General features: G+C 39.6%; 2 protein-coding genes across 7 annotated transcripts in view; one reads left to right on the forward strand and one right to left on the reverse strand.

The window, feature by feature from the left end:
• ACYP2 (acylphosphatase 2) overlaps nt 1-27,498 on the reverse strand; it is a 330,224-nt gene that overhangs the window by 42,652 nt on the left and 260,074 nt on the right. The gene's annotated exons all lie outside the window — the stretch shown is intronic.
• TSPYL6 (TSPY like 6) lies at nt 8,076-25,708 on the forward strand. Of its 2 annotated transcripts, XR_010115737.1 has the most exons (2): nt 8,076-9,649; nt 23,595-25,708. XR_010115737.1 is itself a non-coding variant. In XM_063618039.1 (1 exon), the coding sequence occupies exon 1, from the start codon at nt 8,358-8,360 to the stop codon at nt 9,570-9,572; it is 1,215 nt and encodes a 404-aa protein (XP_063474109.1). In that variant the 5' UTR covers nt 8,076-8,357; the 3' UTR covers nt 9,573-11,300. The 2 variants fall into 2 exon arrangements, 1 of the variants encoding a protein (XP_063474109.1); XM_063618039.1 differs by lacking the exon at nt 23,595-25,708 and having other exon boundaries at nt 8,076-11,300.

A 27,498-nucleotide genomic window follows, 5' to 3' on the forward strand; every position in this document is an offset into this window, starting at 1 on the left:
CCAATGAGCAGGATGTGGGCAGGGCCAAATAAAGGAATAAAAGCTGGCCACCAGAGCCAGCAGCGGCAACCTGCTTGGGTCACCTTCCACGCTGTGGAAGCTTTGTTCTTTCGCTCTTCACAATAAATCTTGCTGCTGCTCACTCTTTGGGTCCTCACTACCTTTATGAGCTGTAACATTCATTGAGAAGGTCTGCGGCTTCACTCCTGAAGTCAGCGAGACCACGAACCCACCAGGAGGAACAAACAACTCCAGACGTGCCACCTTTAAGAGCTGTAACACTCACTGCGAAGGTCTGCAGCTTCACTCCTGAAGTCAAGCGAGACCATGAACCCACCGGAAGGAAGGAACTCCGGACACATCTGAACATCTGAAGGAACAAACTCCGGACACACCATCTTTAAGAGCTAACACTCACCGTGAGGGTCTGTGGTTTCATTCTTGAAGTCAGTGAGACCAAGAACCCAACAGATGGAACCAATTCTGGACACAGATCCATGCCTGTTTCATTGATCACTAAACATCTATCACCTCCCTGCTACACAAAAGGTGGTCAATAAATAGGCACTTACTGCTCTTCCTGTGCTCACTATTTATTTGGATTTGATGACTGAATCTGGCTTCCTGGTTTCAACTAGTGATTATAATATCTTTTCTCAGTATTCTGGCAGTTCAGTATATGGTGTATGTTAAAATAATGAAATTCTGGTATATTTATTTTACTGTGATTATTCAATACTCAAAGGTGCTGAATTATCATCTTTGAAACATATGCAAAGAGTTATACACTATATTAAAATTTGAAAAGAATGAAGGAGCAACTGTATACTCCTCCAAAGGAAAGAGAAAATAACAATTGACAACCCAAACCTTTTTTTTCGACAGGGTGTGCCACTATGTCAGTCACCCAAGCTGGAGTGCCAGTGGCAATCATAACTCACCACTATAAGCTCCAACTCCTGGGCTCAAGCAATCCTCCCACCTCAGCCTCCTGAGTAGCTAGGACTACAGGTATGTAGCACCATGCCTGGCTGATTTTTAAATTTTTTTTGTAGAGACAGGGTGATACGGTTGGATATTTGTCCCTGCTCAAATCTCATGTTGAAATGTAATCCCCAGTGTTTGAGGTGGAGCCTGGTGGGAGATGACTGGCTCATGGGGGCAGTTTCTCACGAATGGTTTAGCACCATCCCCTTGATGTTGTCCTTTTGACAGTGAGTGAGTTCTCACAAGATCTGGTCACTTAAGTGTGTGGCACCTCCCTCTCTCTCCTGCTCTTGCCATGTGATGTGCCTGTTGCCCCTTTGCCTTCTGCCATGATTGTAAGCTTCCTTAAGTCTCCACAGAAGATGAGCAGATGCCACACCATGCTTCCTGTAAAGCCTGCTGAACCAATTATACTTTTTTTCTTTATAAATTACCCGATCTCAGGTATTTTTTTATAGCAATTCAAGAATGACCTAACACACAGGGTCTCACTACCTTCTCCAGGCTGGTCACAAACTCCAGCCTCAGGTGATTCTCCCACTTTGGCCCCCCCATAGTGCTGGGATCACAGGCATGAACCACCACACCCAGCTCCTAAACCTTCTGTCACATACATAAATCTTACTCCTACTTCAAAGACCTTTCAATAAAGTGGAATGTGAATGGGACAGTAATTAATTAGGTTGATAATTAATCTATATCCAAACAAGATAAATTAAAGATGATAAAGATAAAACTAGAAATGCTTTACTTGAAACAAAAACTACAGTTTGCCATCCATAAAAAGTTATTTCTAAAAAAAAGTAATCAGAAAGAGAGATTATTCTAAAATGACAACTCAAGAAAATAATAGGAATTAGAGCAAAACTCTGTTCACCTCTCTGCCACCAGTGTAGAAATTGAAATCTTTTATAGCAGCTGGAAAAAATTTGCTCCAAAAAATACTCTTATGGTAATGATGACATCATCAATGCACTTTTTTTCATTTTCAATTTTCCATGATTAACCAACTTATTCATTTACTGTAGTATCAATTTCTTTTCTAATACCTAAAAAATTTTATTTAAATTAGGCTAGAGTGATTATATATGTCTAACACTTAGATATTAGAAACACTTTATAACATCTATTTTAAAATTTGCATTTAAAACGTATTACTTAGTTTCACTGTTGTATTTCCTGAATTCTAAACACTTTTAAAATAAAAGAAGTCTCGTATAAATACTGGTATTTTGGTTTTGTGTAACATAAACACTGTAACAGTGGTTGCATCATTTTGCTCCTGTATCGCATTCACTGGTGGGGATGTTTGACACTAGCCAGGACACAGGTCCAGTCACAAGCCTGTGGCTCTGCTCACCCCTCGCTGAAACACTCTGGGGCTAGTCTATCATCCCAGGACTCTACATAGACTTTTTAGCCTTTTACAGTTTCACCAGGCACAATAATGTATATTTTCTTTCTATGAGTGCTACATTAGTAGAAAATGATTAAATCATAATTTATTAACTTTGCCAAGGTAAATCATTTCCCATGCCCTGGTAACTCAAACATTTTTCTCCCCTCTTATCTATATTTATATACAATAAAAACTGCAGCTGTAAAGCTACTTGGTTAATCAATCACTTAAAACTTCTTTTTGACCATTTCCTTCACAAACAGTTTGACAAACTTTCCATGGGAAACAGAAGAAATTAGCAAAGTGTACATCTCCCTCTCTTGTTTACCAACATTCTTTCGAATCTTACGAAAGTAACATATTGTATTCAGGCCCTCAGCTTTCTAAACTGGGTGGCCTAGTTCTAAGAAAAATAGTTCTGTATGTTAAATCACTATATAAACAACGTTGTTTAAAGAATTTAAGTCAAGAAAGAGGGATCCCTTTCAAAACAAGAACTGAAAAAGAATATTTGAGAAGTCCAAGGAAAACAAGACTATACAATTCACAGGCTCTTTTCAATCATCTAATATTAAGTTTATCTTTTAAAACATCATGTTTTTCTGTTTCCCAGAGAATTTAAACACTTTACAATTCTATGATGTGCAGATTAGTGGCTAAATTGTACTCTTCCCAAGAAGCCATATCGTTCTTCCTTCCCTTACTCATTTCTCATTTTTCTTTCCTTTTTCTCCCTCTCCCTTTTTCTCCACATCTCTATTTCTGCCTCTAGTTGACAAAACATTTCAGAGATTTTATATAGCTCTCCTTGTTCTCCCTTTTTTTAGGAAAAAAAAATTATAACCAGAATATTTCAGGCTCCAAAGTTGAAATTGTGTATTATTCTTTTCAACTGTGTCTAGTCCATGCCTTAGAACAAAGCAGAATGGAACCCCAAAAGAAAATAACACTTCACAATGAACTCAAAGAATAATATCACTACTCACCTTTCAATTTTAAAAAATACATGTTTCCTAATGTATGTGTACCCTTGGGGAGATGTATAATACCAGGGTCTGTGACATTAAGAAATATAAAATTCTAAAGGTGCCTGCCTTCCCACTAACTGATTTTATCGAAAGGTAGTGGTGCTATACCTTGGCCCTAGAATACAAATCCAGCTTTGAGTCTCCTGTCAATGGTTTGGACCACCTATTGCCCTAAAACGTTGCTACTCTCATGTCATTCTCTCTCATTTCTCACGTTTTTTAGCTCCTGCCTCATTCTCACTTCTCTCTTGTCTTATCTCTCAGTGATTTCAATATACACATAGACTATCCTTCCTACCCTGGCCTGTTGGCTCATTGACCTCCTCCCCTGCAATGACCTTATCCTCTGTCTGCCTCATTAGAGATCAACTTGGATTCATGAATAGGATTCTGACTAATCCCTTGCAGGTCATTCTCAAACCACTGTCTCTCAGCCCTCTAGCTTATTCTCCCTAGGACTTGACCCCAGGAGACCTTCAGTACCCTGAATCTTCCAATTCATTGATCGGACCACCTTTTCACTGACCTCATCCTGTATGTCTTCCGTTCCTCCAGCTTAAACTCTAAGATCAATTATTATAATTATTCTCTTGCCCTTCTTGTTTCAGCTCTAAATCCAACTCTGCTTATTCACACTGCAGCTGTAAGTTGAATGTGGCTGGAGAAAAATTCATAGCCATGCTGATGGGCCTCATTTCCAATTCATGACTTTAACGTTGTCTGACAATACTTTAGGTCATAGTCTAGTCACTCTTCTCTCTAGACAACTATTTCATACCTTCTTCTCTGTCCTCAGACTCCCACTGCTTCTTGCCCCATCCTCATACTGATTTGATCATCTTGCATTCTATTTCACTGAGAACAATGAAGCAATCAGAAGAAGATTTCACAAATCTCACTATCACTTCTACCTGTTTACCAGCATATACACCCTCACACTTTGACTTCCTGCCAGTTACCACTAGTGAATTTGCCATGCTCTTAAAGCTGACATCTCTTCCTCCACTTAGGCACTAGATTCCACCTCCTCTTGTCTATTCCAGGACATCCCTCCAATATGCTTCCTTCTGTCTCTTACATCATTAGTTTCTGCTCCCTACTGGATCATTTACATCAACCTGCTTCTTTACACATGCTTCATCTCCCATTTTAAAAACACGTTCTTTGATCCATTTCCCCACCAGCTATCATCCCATTCCTTTGAAACAAAACTTCTCAAAAGAGTTGTATATACTCGCTGTTTTCACTTTTTCGCTTTCTGTTTTCTCTTAAACTTATTCCAGCCAAGCAAGCTATTACCCCACCACTCCACTGAAAGTAGCTTGACTACTCTTGTCATGATCCCATTTCTTTGTTTCTTTTTGGAGAAAAATTCCTCAAAAGAATTGTCAATATTCAATCTCCAATTTCTTTTCTCCCTTTCCCTTTCAAACATATTTCAACCCCCACCACTCCACTGAAACTGCTCTTTTTGAGTCACCAGTGACTCTTTGTTGTAAAATCCGACGGTCATTTCTCAGACCTCATACTAACTGACCTGTGAGCACCCTGTGACACAGCTAAACACCTTCCTTTACACATTTGGCTTCAAGCACATTGCACTCTCTTGGCTTCCTTCCTACCCTGCTGGTCTCTCTTCAGTCTTCCTTGCTGTTTCTCCTCTTTTTCTTGACCTTATACTTTTGGAGTCTTCAGGGCCCAGCTTATCAGGACTCACTATCTTAGTGTTCTCATTCAACCCTTTGGCTTTAAATTCCATGCATGCTGATTATCCCAAAATGTGAATACCTATCTCAGACCTCTCCTGAGCTCTAAACTCATTATGCCCACTTGGCATCTCAACTCTGGTGTCCAATTATCATCTCAAACAATATGTTATAAAAGAGAGAGAACTCTGATTTTCCTGCAAAGATCTTCCTTATAACCTTCACCATCTCTGCTTCCAGTAACTCCATCCTAGTAGTTGCTCAGGTCAAAATCCTTGGAGTCATCCTTGACTTCTCTCTTTCTCTTATACCCCATGCTGGGAGGTGGGGCCTTTAAGAGGTGATCAGGTTGTTAAGATGGATTTATGTCTTTCTTGCAAGGCTGGATAACTTCTCATGGGAATGGATTAGTTTTTGAGAGAGTGGGTTGCTATAATGCAAGTCAGCCTCTCTTGTCCATTCTTTCCCAGGTGCTTGCTAGCTCTTCTGCTTTTTTGTTATGCTACTTCATAGCACAGCATATTGGACTTCTCATCCTCCAGAATTGTCAGTTAAATAAGCTTTTCTTTATAAATTACCCAGTCTCAGGTATTCAGTTACAGCAACAGAAAATGAACTAAGAGATCCCATAGCCAATTTACCATGAAATCAGGCTGACTCTACCATCATACTATATCCACCATCCACCTCCATTGCTACCACCTGGTCCGAGAAACATCTTTCACCTGGGTTACTGCAGTAACCTCTTAAAAGATCCCCCCAAATCTACCATTGCCACCATACAGATTATTTTTTCACCCAGGAGCCAGAGTGATTCACGCAAAACTTAAGTCAGATTTTGTGTCCTCTGCTCAAAATCCTGTAGTAATTTCCCATTTCACTAAGAATAAAAGCCAAATTTCTTACACTATCATACAAGACCCTACTTGATCTAGCCTCCCTCATTCACTTTGCTCCAGTCATGCTGGCCTCCTTGTTATATCTTGAACATTCCAGGCACGCTCCTTTCTTAGTGCCTCTGCTTAGCACTTCTGATACTGAAATGCTCTCCTCCAGGATTTCTACTAGCTGACTCCTTCAACTTCTTTGACTCTTTGCCACAATCTCATATTTTCAATGAGGCTTCCTCTGACCACCCTATTTCATACTACAATCTGCTCCCCACTCCCTACCCCCAGGACTTTCAATCTCCTTGCTCTATTGTTTTTTCCATAGCACTTACAACTTTCTAATGTGCAATACTGTTTTCTTGTTATTGTTATCTTTCTCCCCTGCTAAAATGTAAACCCCAAGAGAGAAGAAATCTTTGGTCTGTTCACTGTTATATCCAGAGGGCCTATAAGAGTACCAGGCACACAGTAGGTACCCAATAAACATTTGTTGAATGTTTAATAAAGTATTTGTTGAATGTTTAATAAATATAAAAATGGATTATGTGTTCCTTGAAGGTTTGGTAGTAGTTGCCTCAAAATCATTTGAACCTCATGCTATTTTTGTGAAAAGATTTTTTTAAGCTACTGATTCCATTTATTTATTGTCTCTAGGTCTATTTAGATTTTCTATTGCATTTCAGTCCATGTTGATAAGTTATACTGTTCTATGAAGCCATATATTTCATCTAAGTTTGAAAATGTATTGGCATAAAGCTGTCTAACATCCTGTCTTATATTTGTTTAAACCATCAATATGACTATAATTTTCTTTCCAAATATTGCATATTTTCTCTCTCCTTTTATTGTTAATCTTTGGTTGATGCTCTGTATTGTCTTACATAAATTTCTCCTGTTTATTATTACCTTTTCTCTATGTCCTTTGGCCTAATTCTGTTGGTCTTTTATATATTTCTCAAAGTATTTTTCATGATGAGTGATACAGCACTTGCCAATATTTCCAGTTTCCTCCTTCCAGGCTTAAGAGAAGATTACACCTCCCTGTCCTATTAAAGTTAGACAAGGCCAGCTGACTAGCTGTAGCCAATGATTTATGTCACTTTTGATGGAAACATTTAAAGACCTATGCATGGGGAAGGAATGGTCTTTTCAATAAACAGTGCTAGGTCAATTAGATATTCATATAAAAAAAAAATTGTGACCCCACTCATAAAAATCAATTCCAGATGGATGGCATATATAGATTTGAACAATCTTGGTGAGATAAGATTCCTCTTTTTTTCTTCTTTTTAAAAATAGAGATGGGGTCTTGCTATGGTGCCCAGGCTGGTCTCTAACTCCTAGGCTCAACTGATCCTCCCGTCTCTGCCTCTCAAAGTGCTAGGATTACACGCGTGAGGCACTGTGCCCAGGTGAGAGATAAGATTGCTTAAACAGAGCAGAAAAACACTAAGGTAAAGGGGGAAATGACAAATTGGCACATATTAAGATGAAAAATTTTGTTCTTTAAAAGGTACCATTAAGATGGTGAAAAAGTAGGCCAGGTGTGGTTGCTCATGCCTGTAATCCCAGCAGTTTGGGAGGCCAAGGTGGGTGGATCACCTGAGGCCAGGAGTTCAAGACCAGACTGGCCAACATGGTGAAACCATGTCTTGACTAAAAATAAAATAAAAAAAAACTGGGCATGGTGGTGGACGCCTGTAATCCCAGCTCCTTGGGAGGCTGAAGCAGGAGAATCGCTTGAACTTGGGAGGCGGCAGCTTCAGTGAGCTGAGATTGCACCATTGTACTCCAGCCTGGGAGACAGCGAAACTCCCTCTCCAAAAAAAAAAAAAAAAAAAAAAAAAAAAGGTAACCCCACAGAGTGGGAGGAAATATTTGTAATACCTATACTGGAGGAGAAATATTTGTAATACCTATACTGGAAGAATGACTAGTATCTAGCATGTGCAAAGGTTTCCTACAAATCCATATGAAAAAGAACGTCTGCCCAGTAGAGAAATAGGGAGAAGCCTCGGATACTGCACAAGAGAGAATATCCTAGTGGCCAACAAACACATGAGAAGGTTCTCAGCTCATTAGAGTTTGGCTAAATGCAAATTAAAACCACCATGTGATACCACTACTCATCCAGCACGATGGCTAAAATAACAAAGATGTAAGGACACCACCACAGACTCGCGAGACTGAGGGGTGGGTGTCGCGAGACTGAGGGGTGGGTGTCGCGAGACTGAAGAGTGGGCGGCGCAAATGGTCGAGGTGTTTACTCGCCATTTTGTGTGAGGAACGTTGACGCTACCCACCGCTGGCCTGGCCGCTACCCACTACTTCCCTGGCCGCTACCAACATGAGCCTCCCGGAGAGTCCTCACAGCCCCGCTACTCTCGACCATACCCCGGAAGACCCGCACCAGGGCCAGAGGTCCCGAGAAAAGAGCAAGGCGACACAGGTAATGGCAGATACGTTTGATGGCCGCTTGGAGCCGATCGTGTTCCCACTGCCCCGGCTTCCAGAGGAGGGGGTCGCGCCCCGGGATCCCGCAGGTAGTGGCCATACTTTCCACATCTTGGTCGATGGGGGTAATGGAGCCATCAAAGCGGGGCAGGAAGTAACTCCACCACCCTCGGAGGGCCTAGAAGCAGCCTCTGCCTCGCTGACAACTGACGGCAGCCTCAAAAATGGCTTTCCGGGTGAAGAGACGCGCGGCCTAGGTGGGGAGAAGGCTCTCGAAACCTGTGGTGCAGGGAGGTCGGAGTCTGAAGTGATTGCAGAGGTGAAGGCCGAGGACGTGAAGCCTGAGGAGTGTGCCATGCTCTCAGCCCCAGTGGATGAGAAGCCAGGAGGCGAAGAAATGGACGTGGCGGAAGGAAACAGAGCAATAGATGAGGTAAACACAGGGGCAGGGCCTGGGCCCCTGAACGTGGGTCTCCACCTGAACTCCCTAGAGCCCATCCAGCTGGAACTGGACTCCGTGAACGCAGAGGCTGACAGGGCCCTCCTGCAGGTGGAGCGCAGGTTTGGGCAGGTGCATGAATACTACCTGGAGCAGAGGAATGACATCATTCGCAATATCCCGGGCTTCTGGGTCACTGCTTTCCGCCACCACCCACAGCTGTTTCCCATGATTAGAGGCCAAGATGCCCAGATGTTGAGCTACTTAACCAATTTGGAAGTGAAGGAGCTCAGACACCCGAGGAGAGGCTGCAAGTTTAAGTTCTTCTTTCAAAGAAACCCTTACTTCAGAAACAAGCTGATTGTAAAGGTATATGAGGTCAAATCCTTCGGCCAAGTGGTGTCTTTTTCCACTCTAATCATGTGGCGCCGGGGCCATGGACCCCAGTCCTTCATTCATAGGAACCGACATGTCATCTGCAGCTTCTTCACCTGGTTTTCAGACCACAGCCTTCCAGAGTCCGACAGGATTGCTCAGATTATTAAAGAGGACCTCTGGTCAAATCCAGTGCAGTACTACCTGTTCGGTGAAGACGCCCATAGAGCTAGACGTCGCCCGATAAGGGAGCCAGTGGAGATCCCCAGGCCCTTTGAGTTTCAGTCTGGTTAACCTTTGCCTTTGGAATTACTCCTGCAGAAGGTCCCCTGCCACCACCAGCTGGACCTGTGCTTGGGCAACAGCGTTAGGTATGCCCTTTACTTTTTTTGTTCTGACTTTCCTGTACCCTCTGTTTAAACTTCCCTTTCTCTCAACCTGAAGATTGAAACCTTGGTGGCTATGCTGCTCCCCTTTCACCTGGTCGTCTTGCTATTCTGCATTAACATCACATGCTCCCAGCCGATGGGTCACATCCTTCTAAGCGAAGCGAATGATGCTGTAGGTTACACTGTATTTACCTTTGTTTGGACTCTGTTTGTTCCCAGGACCTCTGGTCTGGCTCCTCCTACCTGGATTTCTAGCTGTGTCTAAGAACCTATTCGGCTCACCCTGCTCTGCATCTGACAGTACAGGTGCATGGCCTGTGGACAATTGCTGGGCATTAATGAATTCAAGTGAGAACAGCAGGGGGCAACTTGGTCTGTGTGAATTATGGGACTCCATTACTTTTCCTGAGACTCTGGTCACCTATTGCTGCTTGCTACTGGCTATTCCCACCACCTTGGGCAGCTCCGTGCTGAGTGAACATATCCCAGACCATTGCCAGCTCCAGTCTGGTTTCTAACAAACAGGGATCTCCAGAACACTGGTGGTGGACACAGCTTTTCTGTCAGCACACAAAAGACCTGTTCCTCTTCCAAAAGACCTCTCTTTACCACCACCACCCTCATCACTTAGAAACCCGACTGTTAGACAAATGGTTGAGGGCACATGTCAGACCCTATCCTCATGGCAAGGTTAATATGTTGGCGTTCTTGACAAGTACCAGGCTTTCTCAGCCACAACCAGTGGATTCATTCCAAATCTAGGTACCTTTATTTGCCTCCCTTCCTGAACCTAATGAAGTGCCAGAGTGAGTTTACACTTTCTTTTCTCTCCTCTCTCATGAATCTCTTCTGTCTTCCTTTAAAAAAGAACAAAAAGTAGTAGTTCAGAAACATCTGCAGAAGCAGGCTTTTTAGTTTCTTGGCTCTCTTTGTCACGTCCAGAGGCAGGCTGTTCTGTAAGATAGACTGCCAGACCTCTTATTGCCCACTCTCCTTTCTTCTCAGCCCCTCACCCCTCTTTAGCAATTCCTAGTGGGTTTAAAGGAATACAGAGCTGTATGGAATGAAAGGTGATTTCTATTTCAGAGTGGATAGAAGAACTAAAGAGATTGTGATGGGTGCTCTAGGCAGGGAAAACTGAACAAAAAGGCAGAAATGATTCAGGGGAAAATCGGGCCTATAATTAACACTGGGTTGACTAGTTATGATAGGAAGAGAAGTACTTTTTTTAGTATGCACATAGAAGAATAGAAGATGGTTGGAGTGTTAAATATGTTCCCTAGAGAAGGGTTCTTTGAAGAAACACTGCAGTTTTGGGTGTTCTCTTTCTTGTTTGCATGTGGCTTTACTTATGTGGAAGATTAATACTGTGTTATAATATTTTCTCTTTCTGTTTACTGAGAAGATTCAGCTGTACAGATTTTCTTTTACTTTCAAATAGGAACATTTGGAATAATATCAGTCTTTATTTTTTGTACATTATGTGGATATGGATATTCATGATAGTTTTCAGCCTGATCTTGTTTCTGTTAAAACCAGATCTTTAACACTTTAATTTGAATAACTTGGTCTTATCTGATGCTGAAGACTGGAAACTGTTGTGTTCATGGATAAATAAATTATGAAAAATTTATGGCTTTCATTGTCTTTTTTGATAACTTGTCCTGGTAACAACTTAGTAATTGACATGTCTCTTTTCTCAGCCTCCTCAGTAGCTGGGATTATAGGTGTGTGCCACCACACCTGGCTAATTTTTGTATTTTTAGTAGAGATGGGGTTTCACCATGTTGGCCAGGCTGGTCTTGAACTCCTGATCTCATGATCCACCTGCCTCAGCCTAAAGAGTGGAAGTGCTTGTGACATTGTTTTGTGAAATGGGAATTATACCATTGGCATTTTTTTTTTTTTTTTTTTGTGAGACGGAGTCTTGCTCTGTCACCCAGGCTGGAGTGCAGTGGCATGATCTCCGCTCACTGCAAGCTCCGCCTCCCGGGTTCACGCCATTCTCCTGCCTCAGCCTCCCGAGCAGCTGGGACTACAGGTTCCCGCAACCATGCCCGGCTAATTTTTTGTATTTTTAGTAGAGATGGGGTTTCACCGTGTTAACCAGGATGGACTCAATCTCCTGACCTTGTGATCCGCCCAACCATTGGCATATTTATCCTAGGCCAATGGTATAATTCTATTATGCCAATGGCATCTTTCCTTATGAATGGATGATGGTAAAATTAAAGCATGTCACTGAAAAAAAACAAAACAAAGATGATGGAAAATAACAAAGGTTGAAAATAACAGAGATACCAAAAGGCTCATATACTGTTTATGGGAGAGTAGCTTTGTACAAATACTTTAGAAAGTTGTTTGACAGAACCAGTGCGTACCCTCTGATCTAGTTCTGGGAATATACCCAACGGAAATATATACATATATTCACTCAAAGACATGCATAAAGTATTTATAACAACACAATTTTAATAGCTGACACTGGGAGCTGCCCTAATGTCCATCAGTAGTGGAAAAAATAAACCAATTATTTTTTAAAATGTTCACACAATGGAATACTATTAAGAAAGAATTATGCCTACATGCAATAATATGAATGAATCTCACAAATATGTTGTTGGATGTAAGAAGCCAGACAGAGTACATGCTATATAATTCTTTTATGTATGAAGTGTAACAGCGGGTGAAACTAATCTATGGTAGTAGAAGTCAGAATAGTGCTTACTGCCAAGGACAGTGATGGGTCTGAGATTTACCCTCCTTGCAAGCTTAACAAGTTAGCCTTACATGCTAGGTCAGAGACAAAGGACCTTACAACTCAATAGTCAGAGTGTCAGTATTTGCACTGGTTCCCTGAGCTCTAATTCCCACAAGGCAACATAAAGGCAAGTGACACCTGTACATACAGTGGATTGTGTTACAGGAGAGGAACTCCTGTAGGGAACATGGGGAATCTGAATCTTTTATAATGGGCAGTAAGCATGCCTGTCCTTTTCGCTTTGAAGGGAGACATCTCTATTATACCGAATAGTAAGCAAACCTGTTCTTTGCTCTCTAAGGGACATAATCTCTATTTTCAAGACTATAAGCACACCTGCCCTTTGCTCTGGAGACACAGTCTTCCAAGGCTGCCTTGTAGAGACATTCTGAACACACGCAGTCAGTGCCTTTGCTCACAAGATATGCAGAAACATGAGACACATGGGAGAATTGTCTCCCAATAAACTTTGGGGTGGTAAGTACCTATTGACTGGAAGGAAGTAAGAGATGGCAGATTCTGAAGGGCTGGTGATGTTTTGTGTCTTGATCTGGGTGCTGGATAAGTAAGTATATTCAACTTGTGAAACTTCACCGAGTTGTACATTTAGAAAACATACTTCTCTGTATGTATATTGTACTTTAATATTCTTGCTTAAGAAAAAAACCCAAAGTAAGCAAATAAATTCAAAACAAAAAAAACCACATTATTTTTCTGGAACCCCTCTGCCAGAAAAAGGCCAATTTAAAAGTATGCTGCAGACCTTTTTGGGTAAACCATGAATTGATATGTGAAAATTGTAATAGGATCATTTACTAGGCCACATTCAAATGGCTAAAATCCATTTTCTAAGAAAAGAAACACTGAATTATCTAGACATGGGCCATCAACTCTTAGTATTTACAGTGTTCCACTCATTTTGTCAACTGACCTTTATCAGAGTTTTTCAGTTATAAACACTTCTTTAATAATGGCTCATGATGGTTCATTTTTTATCTTCCAGCCAAATATATAATCAAATCCATATATTTTTTATGTTGTTCAACAGGGATGATGCTATTCTGAAGACTGGCCTCACCGTATACTTGCTTTTTTTTTTTTTTTTTTTTTTTGAGACAGAGTCTCGCTCTGTGGCCCAGGCTGGAGTGCAGTGGTGCAATCTCGGCTCACTGCAAGCTCCGCCTCCCGGGTTCACGCCATTCTCCTGCCTCAGCCTCTCCGAGTAGCTGGGACTACAGGCGCCCGCCACCACGCCCGGCTAATTTTTTGTCTTTTTTAGTAGAGACGGGGTTTCACCGTGGTCTCGGTCTCCTGACCTCGTGATCCGCCCGCCTCGGCCTCCCAAAGTGCTGGGATTACAAGCGTGAGCCACCGCGCCCGGCCTACTTGCTTTTTAAGATGCTCTATATTTCAAAGTTTCATGTCTTTTCAGGCCTCCCTCTTTGAGGTATATTTCATTTGATAATTAAGAGATAAAAACAATTTCAAACAATACCTATGGCATATGCTATAGACAATTACAGTATTAGTACCAACAAAAACTTCTATATAATTATAATGAAGTCATTTACTTTGGCTTATTTGAGCAAAATCTTTCCACTTCTGTATACAGCAATGTATTTGGGGGATAATAATTTACCATTTGAAAATGAAGTAGTTTTTCTTTTACATAAAGACTATGAAAACAATAATGTATAAGATTAACTTACTGCCTTTGAAACATAAGGTAGATTTAGGCTTTTTATATCAATTCATATCACATAATTTTAAGTGGCATCCATATAGATGACTTGCCCTGTTTTCCAGTGGCACAATTTTCTCTTTGCTATTGGTAGCTATAAACATACGAGATAGAAGATACTTTCAACCGCCGCCCCCCCCACCCGCCCTGAGACGGAGTTCTGCTGGAGTGCAATGGCGCAATCTCGGCTCACTGTAACCTCTGCCTCCCCAGGTTCAAGTGATTCTCCTGCCTCAGCCTCCTGAGTAGCTGGGATTACAGACACGTGCCACCACGCCCAGCTAAATTCTGTATTTTTAGTAGAAACAGGGTTTCATGCTGGCCAGGCTGGTCTCGAACTCCTGACCTCGTGATCTGCCCACCTTGGCCTCCCAAAGTGCTGGCATTATAGTGTGAGCCACTGCGCCTGGCTGAGATAGAAGATACTTTAAGTAAAGGGGTCCAGAATTCAAATTTAATCCGGTTTACTAAGATAGATGAGGATGGAAAAGGTAGGTGATATCCTCACATTTAGCATTAAACTAAAATCTAGAGCATAAAATAGAAAGTGCACTGAGCTACAAGTCAGGGGTTGGGGGCTCTGCCATAAACCAGATGTTAAGTAAACCACTTAAAGGATGAAAACTATGTCTGTGAGATTTTTTTTTTTTTTTTTTTGAAACAGGGTCTTGCTCTGTTGCCAAGGCTGGAGTGCAGTGGTACAATCATAGCTCACTGCAGCTCCACTCCTCCTGGGCTCAAGTGATCTGCCTCAGCCAGCCTAGTAGCTGGGACTACAGGCACATGCCACCGTGCCCAGCTAATTTATTTATTTTTTCTGGTAGTGATAAGGTCTCACTGTGTTGCCCAGGCTCATCTTGCACTCCTGGGCTCAAGCAGTCCTCCTGCCTCGGCCTCAGAGTGCTGGGATTATAGGCATGAGCCACTGTGCCCAGCCCATTTTTGTCTTTTTAGTAAGTTTTGAAACATAATCTCTTCTAAATCTGAAGATTTACGTACCCCTTAAATATAAGTTTTCCACAAGGTTCTGTGACCTCCCTCTGGCTTTTCTTTAAACGCTTTCTTAGTGACTTTACCCATGCCATGGCCAGAGCATGTAAATGACAGAGAATGTAAACTAGAGCCATCACCTTTGAAATAAGGACTCTTTTTTTTTTTTTGGGACGGAGTCTCGCTCTGTCACCCAGGCTGGTGTGCAGTGGCGCGATCTTGTCTCACTGCAAGCTCCGCCGAGGCAGGAAATAAGGACTCTTAAATTGGAATCTCCCTTATTCCAAATTAGAGTCTGACAAGTCAATTTGCACAATGCTTCCAGAATTGTTCCCTTTCCATATCTATTCTCACCTTAATATCTCTTGTCTACATTACTGGGTGTCCCAGGAGTCCCCTTCCTGAATATTATCTCTCTTTTCCCATCATTTACACTATTGATAAAGTAATCATGTCCCTTTTGCTCAAATATCCTTGTCAATGCACCACTGCCTGCAGAAGAAAATCCAAACACCCTACTATTGCATCCAAGATCAGCTACAACCAATCCCCTACCTAACATTCTTACCAGAGTCCACTCACATGGAACTCCTTACTATTCCTTAAGTAGCCCATGTACAGTCCCAATTCTGTGCCTTTGCTCATGATGTTCCCTAACCTTGGATTCATTTGCCCACCTCGACCATGGAAATCACACCATCCCTTCTAAACTGAAATGGCATATCCTCTAAATCACCTTTCCAAAACCTCCTACCTCTTGTAGCATATACTCTGTAGAATTTATAATTCATAAAAATGTATAGTGAGTTTAGTTGTTTACATATGTTAGTAGTTTATATTTGTCACTCAATTTTAAGTTCTTCAAGGGCCAAGATTATGTTTTAGTTATCTTCTTCTGTGATGAGTAAGACACAGTCCCTGTTCTCAAGCAGCCTACAGTCTAGCATAGGAGACAATCTACAGTGTGACAAATGCCAAACTTAAGTGTAAGCATGTGGGCTATGGGACCACATAAGAGGGACATTTTCTCTATCTGAAGTTTAGGGAAGACTTCCTATAGGAAGTGGCTTCTAAGTTCCATTCTAGACACCATACTAGACCATAAGTTTCTTCGGAGTAGGGGGCTATCTTTTCATCTATGTATCCCTAGGGCATGGTATTATATCTAGCACAAAGTGGACCCTTTAAAATTACTTGATGAGCATGTAAATCAAAGATGCCCATCTGTTTTTAGTTCTAAATATGTAGAGTAGGAATTGTATGTCTTTTGTGATACTTTTCTATTCCACCTATCATATGGTCAGTAAATAATAATTGGCTAATGGAAACCTAATCAAACAATAACATACTTTCAGTCTTGTGGTTCTAGATAAGTGTTAACAGACATGGTTGCCCAAATAATTCCTAAGAAAATCCACAGCAGAACTTCAGTCAAATCCTTCGAAGTACATTAGTTCTAACTCTCAGAAAGGAGGCTGTGTGGATAAATGAGTTGCTTTGCAATTATAGTCCCACACTGGCTCAAATTGCAATATTTATTCTTTAATATCTAAGTTAATAAAAGTTAAAAACAACAGGCTTTATTACAGCCATTAACAATAGGCTGTAGTAATAGTTATCATTTATTAAAGTCTTAGGGCATGGTAGCCACTGGCTAAGCACTTTGTGTGCATTCTTTTCTTAATTCTCATATAATTGTACAAAGTATTTCTGTCCCCATTCTGCAGCTGAGGAATGTGAGACTCAGATGAGAATATGTTACTTGTGTCCAGTCACCCAGCCAAGTGGTGGTAAATCCAGAATTCTAACCCAAGTCTATCTGACTCGAGTCTGATAACTACATATGGACAGAAATACTATCTTTTGTTTCACAGTAGAACATTATGAAAATAATTGGCTTAGATTTTTTCCATTTGCATATAAGTTTTCTTAGCATATGAAACATTTACTAATTTTGATGTTAAAGTTATGACACAGGTGAATCTAAAATCAGAAGTATAGCACTAATATGTAATTGTTTATGTTTTCCATTTAAATATTATAAATATTATGACAATTTCTTTTGAAATCTGAATACCACCTACAAATGAATATAAGATACAATAGTGCCTATGATACTTTCATTGTTGGCTAAAATCACCTTGCTAAAGGCACTGTCAAAACTGAAGTATATTTTGAGGTGTTCAGCAGCTCCAATGAGCTTTCTGCTTTAATTCCAGATGTAACCAACAGCATTTGGAAGACAATGTACTTTGTCCAGGAAGAGCAAATAGCAAAGAGTCTTTTTGGGTGGGGAAGGGATTATGTCACTGTCTAGAAATCTCCTACGATAAACTTGGCTTGTCAGCAATGGCAGGCTGGAGGAAAAATGCACAGCCAAGTAATACATGTGAAGTCCCAGAAGTGGGATGAGAAGAGAAGGATAAAATGGGAAAATCTCAAGGAGAGAGCACAAGGGAAGAGAAATAATGTTATAGAGAAATAGTGTTACCCTAACATAACCCAAAAAACGCTGGTATAAGACCTAAGAGACAGTGTTCCAAATTGTCTTCGAATCTAATTTTAGGTCTTTGGGGCAGGGAGTAGTTACAACCTTCCTGTGCTTGGAATTTATTACTCATGATGGGAGGAAGGTAGACTAGAGGGTCCTAAGTTTCTTTCCTTTCAGAGCTTTTATCCTATCATAGTGCAGGTACATAGCCCTGGGGCTTTACTATGATTTAGAAATATGTTGAAGTCAATGGTAGAAATAAGTGGATACCTTCTTAACTTGATGAAATATACCTTGATTCCAAAGTAACCATTATGCTTAGTGGGACAACACTAGAGGTATTCCCACTCAATTCAGGAACAAAGAAGGATGCTCATTTGTCACCACCATTACTTAACATCCTAGATATTAGATATTAGACAATACAATTACTAAGAGAAAGAAACTAGAGGTATAAAAATTTAGAGAACATAATAAAACTACAATTTGTGATGAATACAGAAAAACATGACATTCAATTAAAAAAGTAAACAATAAGAAAACTCAGTAAGGTAGCAGGATAGAGAATTATTATATATATCAATAGATTTTAGATTACAAACACAGAAAGTTGGAAGATGAAATGGGGGAAGACTATTTACAACAGCAATAGCAAAAGATTAAATACTTAAGAAAAAGCTTTAGAAATGTGCCATATTTACTAATAAAATTTTAAGGCATTCCTGAAGACACAAAGACTTGTACAAAGGGAAAGACATACCAAGTTAGATAGGAAGACTCAACTTTATAAAGTTGTTCTCCCTAAGCTAATTTAGCAATTAATTATAATTACAGTAACAAGGCCAAAAACTGGAGAAGGGTAGGAATGGGGGGAGAATGAGACAAATTCTTAAGTATACATTAAAAAATAACACAGAGATCAGTAGAACAGAATAGAGAACCCAGAAATTAATCCATTTATCTACAGGCAACCCATTTTTGACAAAGATGCCAAGAACATTAATTGGGGGAAAGAACAATCTTTTCAATAAATGGTGCTGGGAAAACTAAATAGCCACATGCAGAAGAATGAAACTAGACCTCCATCTCTCACTCTACATAAAAATCAACTTCAAGTGGATTAAAGACCTAAATGTAATACCTAAAACTATAAAACTCCTAGACAAAAACACAGGAGAAAAGTTCCAGGACATTGGTCTGGGGCAAGATTTTATGAATAAGATCTCAAAAGCACAGGCAACAAAAGCAAAAATAAATAGATTATATCCAACTGAAAAGCTTCTGCACAGCAAAAGAAACAACAGAGTGCAAAGGCAACCTATAGAATGGGAGAAAATATGTGCAAACTATTCATCCAACAGGGGATTAATATCCAGAATATACAAGGAAATCAAATACCACAACAGCAAAAAAAAAATCTGATTAAAAAATGGGCAAATGATCTGAATAGACATTTCTCAAAAGAGACATACATTTGTCCAAAAAATACATGGAAAAGAAAAGCTCAACATCACTAATCATGAAGTAAATGCCAATCAAAATCACAGTGAGATATCATCTTACCCCAGTTAGGATAGCTATTATCAAAAAGACAAAAGGATGCAGAGAAAAGGAAACACTTATACACTGTTGGTGGGAATGTAAACCAACAAAACCACTATGGAGAACAATATAGAGATTCCTCAAAAAAATGCAAATAGAACTGCCATATGATCCAACAATCCCACTACTCAGCATTTATCCTAAGGAAAGGAAATCAGTACATTGAAGAGATATCTGCACCCCCATGTTTATTGCTGCGCCATTCAAAGTAGCTAAGATACGGAATCAACTTAAGTGTCCAATAATAGATAAATAATCAAGGAAATGTGGTATATATACACAATGGAATACAATTCGGCCATAAAAAAGAATGAAATCCTGTGATTCCCGCAACATGGATGGGACTGAAGAACATTATGTTAAGTGAAATGAGCCAGGAACAGAAAGTTAAACACCTCATATTCTCATTCATATGCACGAGCTAAAAAAAGTCAATCTCACACAAGTAAAAAGTAGAAGAGAAGTTACTAGAGGATAGGGAGATGGGGGAAGGGGAAGATGGTGAGATATGTTAGAGGACACAAAATTACAGCTGTACAGGAAGAGTAAGTTCTGTTTTATAGCACTATAGGGTGACTATAGTTAACAATATTATATATTTTCAAATAGCTAGAAGAGAGGGTATTGAATTCTTCCAATACAAAGAAATTATAAATGTTCGAGATTATGGATATGCTAAGTATCCTGATCTGATCACTAAGCATTGTATATATTGAAGCATCACTATGTAGTCCATTAATATGTATAATTATTATGTGTCAATTCAAAAATGAAAATTATACAGAAAAATATAAAACAAGGATTTCAAGGAAATCTCCAAAAGAGAATAAAATGAGGGGGACAATTCCTAGCATTTATTATAAAATAATATAAAGCTACAATAATTGAAGGTGTATTCCTGACACAGGAATAGACAAATCAAGAAAACAGAACAGGAAATTCAGAAAAAGATCTCAATACATACAAAATTTGGTGTATGATATATAGGGTATCTAAGCCAGGCACAGTGGCTCATGCCTGTAATCCCAGCACTTTGGGAGGCTGAGACAGGCAGATCACTTGACGTCAGGAGTTCGAGACAAGCCTGGCCAACATGGTGAAACCCCATATCTACTAAAAATATAAAAATTAGCCGGGTGTGGTGGTGCACACCTGTAAGCCCAGCTACTCGGGAGGCTGAGGCATGAGAATTGCTTGAACCCAGGAGGCGGAGGTTGCAGTGAACTGAGATTGCACCACTGCACTCCAGCCTGGGTGACAGAGTGAGGCCCCATCTCTAAATAAATAAATAAATACATTAGTTAAATCAGCGAGGAAAAGATGAACAACTCAAGCTGTCTTGAGAAAACTGGAGAGGTGTTTTTAATAAAATTAAGTTGAATTCATGCCTCATACTGTATACCAGGTAAATTCTAAAGGAGTAAAGATTTAAATTTTTAAAATGAAATAATTAAAATACTAGAAGAAAACAAAGGAAACTATCTCTACTAACTCAGAGTGGAAAGGCTTTCTGTTAAAATTTGGAGACATAAAAGACTTTCAGGTCAGCTGTGGATTAAAAACAAAACAAAACAAAACAAAACAAAAAAACTATAGTCACGCACACAGCATAACAGTGTTTCCGTCAATGATGGACTATGGGCCTGCCAGTAATTCCAGCACTTTGGAAGGCCGAGGCAGGCGGATCACTTGAGGCCAGGAGTTCGAGACAAGCCTGGCCAACATGGTAAAACCCCATCTCTACTAAAAAAAAAATACAAAAATTAGCCAGGCATGGTGGCGTGCATCTGTAATCCCAGGTACTTGGGAGGCTGAGGCAGGAGAATCGCTTGAACCAGGGAGGCAGAGGTTGCAGTGAGCTGAGATTGAGGGGATTACTCAGGAGGCTGAGGCAGGAGAATCACTTGAACCTGGGAGGCAGAGGTCGCAATGAGCTGAGATTGCACCACTACACTCCAGCCTGGGTGATAGAGCGAGACTCCATAGCAAAAAAAATAAAAATAAAAAATAAATTAAAAAAAAAAGATGGACTATGTATGTGACAATGGTCCCACGGATTATAACACACCATATTTTCACTGTGCCTTTTCTATGTTTAGGTACACAAATACTTACCATTGTGTTGCCATTGCTTACAGTATTAAGTACAATAACATGCCATATAGGTCTGTAAAATAGGAGCAATAGGCTATACCACACATCCTAGGTGTGTAGTAGGCTCTACCATCTAGGTTTGTGTAAGTCTACCCTACAATATTTGCACAACAAAGAAATTGCCTGATGATGCATTTCTCAGAATGTATCCCCAATGTTAAACGCATGATTGTACTGGAAAAACATTTTAAATCTACATGACAAAAAAAATTTTTCAAATGAAAAATGTCAAACTGGGGAAAAATATTGTCATGTCATATCACAGACAAAGGGCTGATCTCCCTAATACAGAGAGCACTTTAAATCACTTTAATCCACAAATTCATATTAAGCAAATTCTTATAATGGTAAGAAAAGATGTAACCAAAGGTTGCAAATTAATGATTCAGGAGTTTGCTAAAGGGTGCTAACTTCAGAGTATACATACAGTCATACATCATTTAATGACTGGGATACATTCTGAGAAATGCATCATTAGGTGATTACATTGTTGTGTGAACATCATAGACTGTACTTACATGAATCTAGATGGTATAGCTTACTACCCACCTAGGATATGTGGTATAGCCTATTTGCTCCTAGGCTACAAACCTAGGCTGTCGCCTAGGCTGGAGTGCAATGGTGCACATGGAGTGCAATAGAGTATAGTATGCCATGTTACTGAATAGTGTAGGCAGCTGTAACACAATGACATTTGTGTATCTAAACATAAAAAAGTACAGTAAAAATATTAATTTTAATCTTATGGGACCACTGTTATATATGCAGTTCATCATTGATCAAAATGTTAAATTATGTGGCATATGACTGGATATATTTTACCTAAAACATCAAGTCATTATGTGGCATATGACTGTATATATTTTACCTAAAGCATCAAATATATGTTCATTCTGCTAAATATAATCCAATTTTCCATTTTAATGGAGAAAACCAATAACCACAATGACAAGGTGAAATGGGCAAGACAAGCCTTCAGTTGACATCACAGGACATCAGTGATGAGCAAAGTCATCTCAGGATTACTCAATTCTCGAAGGGTATTCTATCTACCAAGCCTGGTTGTTTGCATCTTGTTTGACGTCATATAGATGACAAAACTGCAGCTGCTGCAGACTGCAGTCACTGTGCTGGAATGTCATTTCTGTAATGCTATGCATGGTTTGAACAGATTAATTCAAATGTTTTGAATATAGCAAACCTGCCATTACTCTCACCAAGCATGCAATATAGTCATGGCGTCTGCACTTTTACTAGGCGTATTATAAATACATGGCTAATTTCTCCCATATGCTATTATTTCAAATAAATTTTTTTTCTTTTTTGATACAGCGTCTTGCTGTGTCACCTAGGCTGGAGTGCAATGGCATGATCTTGGCTCACTACAACCTCTGCCCCCTGGGTTCAAGTAATTCTCCCTGCCTTAGCCTCCAGAGTAGATGGGATTATAGGTGCCTGCCACCGTGCCCAGCTAATTTTTATATTTTTAGTAGAGGCAGGGTTTCACCATGTTGGCCAGGCTGGTCTCGAACTCCTGACCTCAGGTGATCCACCTGCCTTGGCCTCCCAAAGTGCTGGGATTACGGTCATGAGCCACTGCGCCCAGCCTCAGCTGAAATATTTTCATACTCTTAATGGTAACACATTTGATAAATAAATCTGATACAAGTGAAACATGGTTTATCCCTTGCAAAACTTTATTACATCATTCAAGAGAAAGACATGACTATCTTCACTTCTCCTGGCATAGACGAATCTCTACCTCATGGAGGAGAAAAAAAAAACTGCAAAACTTTCTGCAATTCCCATTTGACTTCAGATAGAAACAACACAACAGTATCAGAGGTCTTAATTAAAGAGGTTTGAGGGAAAGCCCAGGGTATCATGCCTTGAATTTTTTAAGCTAAGCCTATACCTCCTGAGCACCTGAGTGCATACTTCAACACATTTGTGAGTAGAAGGCTTCATTTTTCGGTTCAGTATCATACTTAAACCAGCTGGAATTTTTAGAGCAGTCCGAGAACACCCTGTGTTATAACATTGCTATTTCCATGGAAATTTGGATAAGGGTCAGCTGGCATGTATTATAAATAGTTTCCCATGATATCCCTAAATTAGAGATTAATTCAACTTGTAACAATTGAATTGACTTAATTAAAAAATGTTTTTCCTGCCTTGTCATTCACAGGCATTTGGGTAGGGAGTGGGGGTGCTCTACGCTGAGACTCCTTGCTCCAAGGCTGAAAAGAAGATACTCTTTGGGCCATGTCAATGGCACTTGCTCTCCAGCCAGCCAAAGGAAGAAAAAGGAATACAAATAAAGGCTGCCAGATTATAAGCAAAGACTTTACCAAGAAAAATAAAATGGTACAAAACCTCATTACCTCAATAAGAACAGAGATTCATCTCCTCGGCCTAAATGTCTTCTTTCTAAAATTACTAAAGTAAAGTATGAGATCTGGATTATGTGTCAAAGGTGAAAGGGACCTTATTTTGCAGCCTAAGCCACTGAAGCAAGAAAAACATAGTCTGGGTCAGAATGTTAGGTAACAGATGCCCTAGATATAGGCCCCAAGTTTCCTGATTCTTAGTTCTCTATGTTCTCCACCCCGTTTGCCAGAGAGCCACTCATCTCACCAGGGAGTTGCTCATCTAAATTGCATCCTTTGTAATATGAGCCTCAGTCTTAGGAATTCAGCTTGTCACAAGTATGATGAGGCAGGGAGTGCTGCAAAGACAAAGTTTTGAGGACCAATAAAAATGGGAAAACTAAAAGTTGGAGAATGAGAAAGTATTGCTATCTTTAGGTGTGGTACAGGAGCTCTGGTTAGAGACAGCCCTTCCCAGTTATTAGAAAAAGAAACATCTCTAAAGTAGAGAAGAATGAGTTCTCCAGGCTACAAAGGTCTGATGTGCTATTTTTTTTAGAAAAAGTGAATTTTCTTTTTTGTTTGTCTGCTCACCAAGAAGGCTTCACCACATATGCAGAATGATTCCTACATGAGGTCTGTTTTCTACTCTAAAGTAATAAGCTGATAACTAGTTTATTCATTATTCCCTTCTTTGGGGATTGTGACTTCATTCCTCACCTAAACTTAGTTTCCAAAAAGTGCAACACTAAGATCATGGTGACACCCACCCCCATCTAAGCTACAGACTCTATGGGCATTCTCAGTGCTACTCACCTTCATTACAATAATTCCAGATCTTTCTCAAACATCTACTTGGTCACATAAGATGGTTACAGCGCTCTAACTTCATTCTGAGAAGAAATTCCCACCCCTAATGACTAACTCTACTCCCCTGGACCATGGAGTCACAATTCCTTCTGGGTAATGCTCTAAACTGGTGAGAATATGTAAAATTTTGTTATAAATACTTTAAATTTAGGGATTACTTCTAAAGTACTTCTCAGAAGAATTTTAAAAATAGTGAATAGATTCATATGTAAACACATGACATTTGGAAATATTTACCAGTTTCTTCCTCCCTATTCTACCGTGAAAATAGCATATTTAGCTTCTTGGTGAGCCACAACTGAGCCCTCTATTTAGAGTTTGTCCGCCATACCATCCTCTTAGGTCACCATGGGTGGTAAAGTAAGAATCATATTAAATTTTAGTTCAGCTGTGATGATGCTGTGCCCTTTATAACCTTGGTGGTTTAGACAACCCCCTGGAGTTACTTAGTCATTATAAGCTCAGTGTTTCTAACAGGGACATATGGCACAGCCTCAAATACTCCTCTGGCTCACATCAGATGCTAACAATGCTATTTCAAGAGTGGGAAATGGGAGGAGAAGTGGGATGGGGCATGCTTTTCTCCTTAACCTTTCTAGGAGGCAGTTCTTGAGATTATTAGCTTCATTCTAGACTAGAAAATACATGGGCAGTAGCGGGAGGCTCTAGGTTGATGACTTCATCAGTTCCATTTCTGTTTTTAAGCTGGCTAAGTTTGTTTGAAGCTAGCTAAAAGAACAAGACAGAGGCCATTCTTGGCCTCTTTATAAGCAGTGAAATATCACAGTGTGGCCTCTTTCCTTTCAGGCAGGATCCCTTTGAGACATTCCTGGAAAAGCAGAACAGTCCATGACCATCAGGAAGGCATGCTGACTTCAGGCAATCTGGCAAAATACTGTGGGTGCCAGTGAGGTAAAAACATTATTAGCAGAGTCAAGACTTTCTCTCATCAAGTAGCTCTGACCTACACTGTGGATTCCTTTTGAGCAGCTATGATGAATACACATTGTGTGGGTCTAGGTATTATAGGTGGATTTATGATTTATTTAGGGAAAGAAATTTACAAAAGACATTTAGAAGACCAGAGTTGGGTGTTTTTGCCCATAGAAAATGACGGGTCTATATGAGTCCTTAAATATCTATACAATAAAGAGTTATCCCTCCCAACCACAAAAAAAATAGGCTAGGCAGTACCCAGCTGCCTGGCCTATTTTTTTGTGGTTGGTAGGGATATCAGTTTTAGCCTTTGCACTTATAAGCACTCATAATATTTTTGCTAAAATAATAAATTTTCATGTGTAATCACAATAATTTTGTACTATAAAAAAATTGAAAAAGTCTTGAATATACATATTAAGTCACTGGAAAATAATGCATCTTATTTGGTAGGCTTAATTTTTTAAATTAAAACTAAATGTTCTTAAAAATTTGTGGACCATATGCCTAAACTAAATGAGATAGTTAATTTAAACTAATGAAAGCTATATCTTTGAACATATTAATATTTCATTTTGCTATTTTAGGTAACATTGATGAACAGAAATATGATCAATGATACTATCTTTACATTCAAAAGATTAAAATATAGACCATACAAATTAAAAGACTTGCTTAGTTTGTTATTCTGCCTTCTCCACTTTCTTCACTTCCTGTAGAGAACTCTTCCTATATCTGCTATCTATTAATCATTCATTCATTCTCCTACAAATATTTATTGAACATTTAATCCAGGCACTATTCCAGGGGATGGGATACAACTGTGAGGAGGGGGTAGGAAAAAGCTCTCTCCTCTTACAGAATTTCAGAACTTCTATTCAAATGGAGAGAGACAAAGAATAAGCAAATAAATATTGGATATATAATGTGTCATATTGTATTCAGTGCTATGAAGAAGCATAAAACCAGGTAAAGAGTTAGAGAACAATATGGGAGAGGAGAGGTCTGGATGATAATTTTGAATAAATGTGAGAGAAAGCCTCTCTGATAAGGCCACATTTGAGCAGAGACCTGAATCATGTAAGGGAATGAGTCTTAGACATATCTTGAAAAGTGTTCCAGGCTAAGGAAGCAATATTTTTAAAAATCTAGGAGTAAGAAGCATGCTTGGCTTGTTAGAAAAACAGCAAGATAGAGACAGGTGAGTAACGAGAGTATGGCAGGGGATGGGGTCAGATAGGTTGCCGGGGCCCATTCATGCATGTCCAGAAAGTTAGATAGAAGGTATCCAGAAGAGAGTGAAGAGAGAATGGGAAAGAGGCATATTCCAGAAGATAATGACTAAGACTTTGTAAAAATTGGCCAAAAGCACAGATTCAAGTAGATCTCCAGACCTAAACCAAGATAAGGAAAAAGAAAAGTACAACATAGTAAAAAATGCTAAAAATAAAAATTATAGAGGAAATATTAAAAGAAACCTGAGAGAAAAGACAGATTAACATCAAAGGTGCAAGTATTAGACTGACAGCTGACTTCTTGAAAGAATCAAGGGAAGCCAGAATAAAATGGAATTATCTTCAAAATGCTGAAGAAATATAGCTATAAACCTAAAATTCTCTACCAGTAAAATTACTCCTCAATAATGAAGTGGAAAAAAAAACATTTTTCACTTCATGTAGAGAATTTGTATCAATAGTCTAACCTAAAGACTATACTAAAGGGTGTATTCCACTCCCAGATGGAAGCTCAAAGATGCAGGAAGGCATAAAGAACAATGAAAAGGGCAAACATGGGGATAAACCTAAATTTTTAACTGAATATAGTGACAGTTATAGCACATTAGGAGATTTTAAGTACATATATAAAATGAAAATATGTGCCAATAGCATATAAGCTATATTTATATCAGACAAAGAA

Source organism: Symphalangus syndactylus, chromosome 14, assembly GCF_028878055.3.
Source record: "Symphalangus syndactylus isolate Jambi chromosome 14, NHGRI_mSymSyn1-v2.1_pri, whole genome shotgun sequence".
Taxonomy (NCBI): domain Eukaryota; kingdom Metazoa; phylum Chordata; class Mammalia; order Primates; family Hylobatidae; genus Symphalangus; species Symphalangus syndactylus.

Bases quoted from the DNA above. Each gene is read 5' to 3' on its own strand.
- TSPYL6 (XM_063618039.1), top strand. From the start codon at position 8,358: ATGAGCCTCCCGGAGAGTCCTCACAGCCCCGCTACTCTCGACCATACC.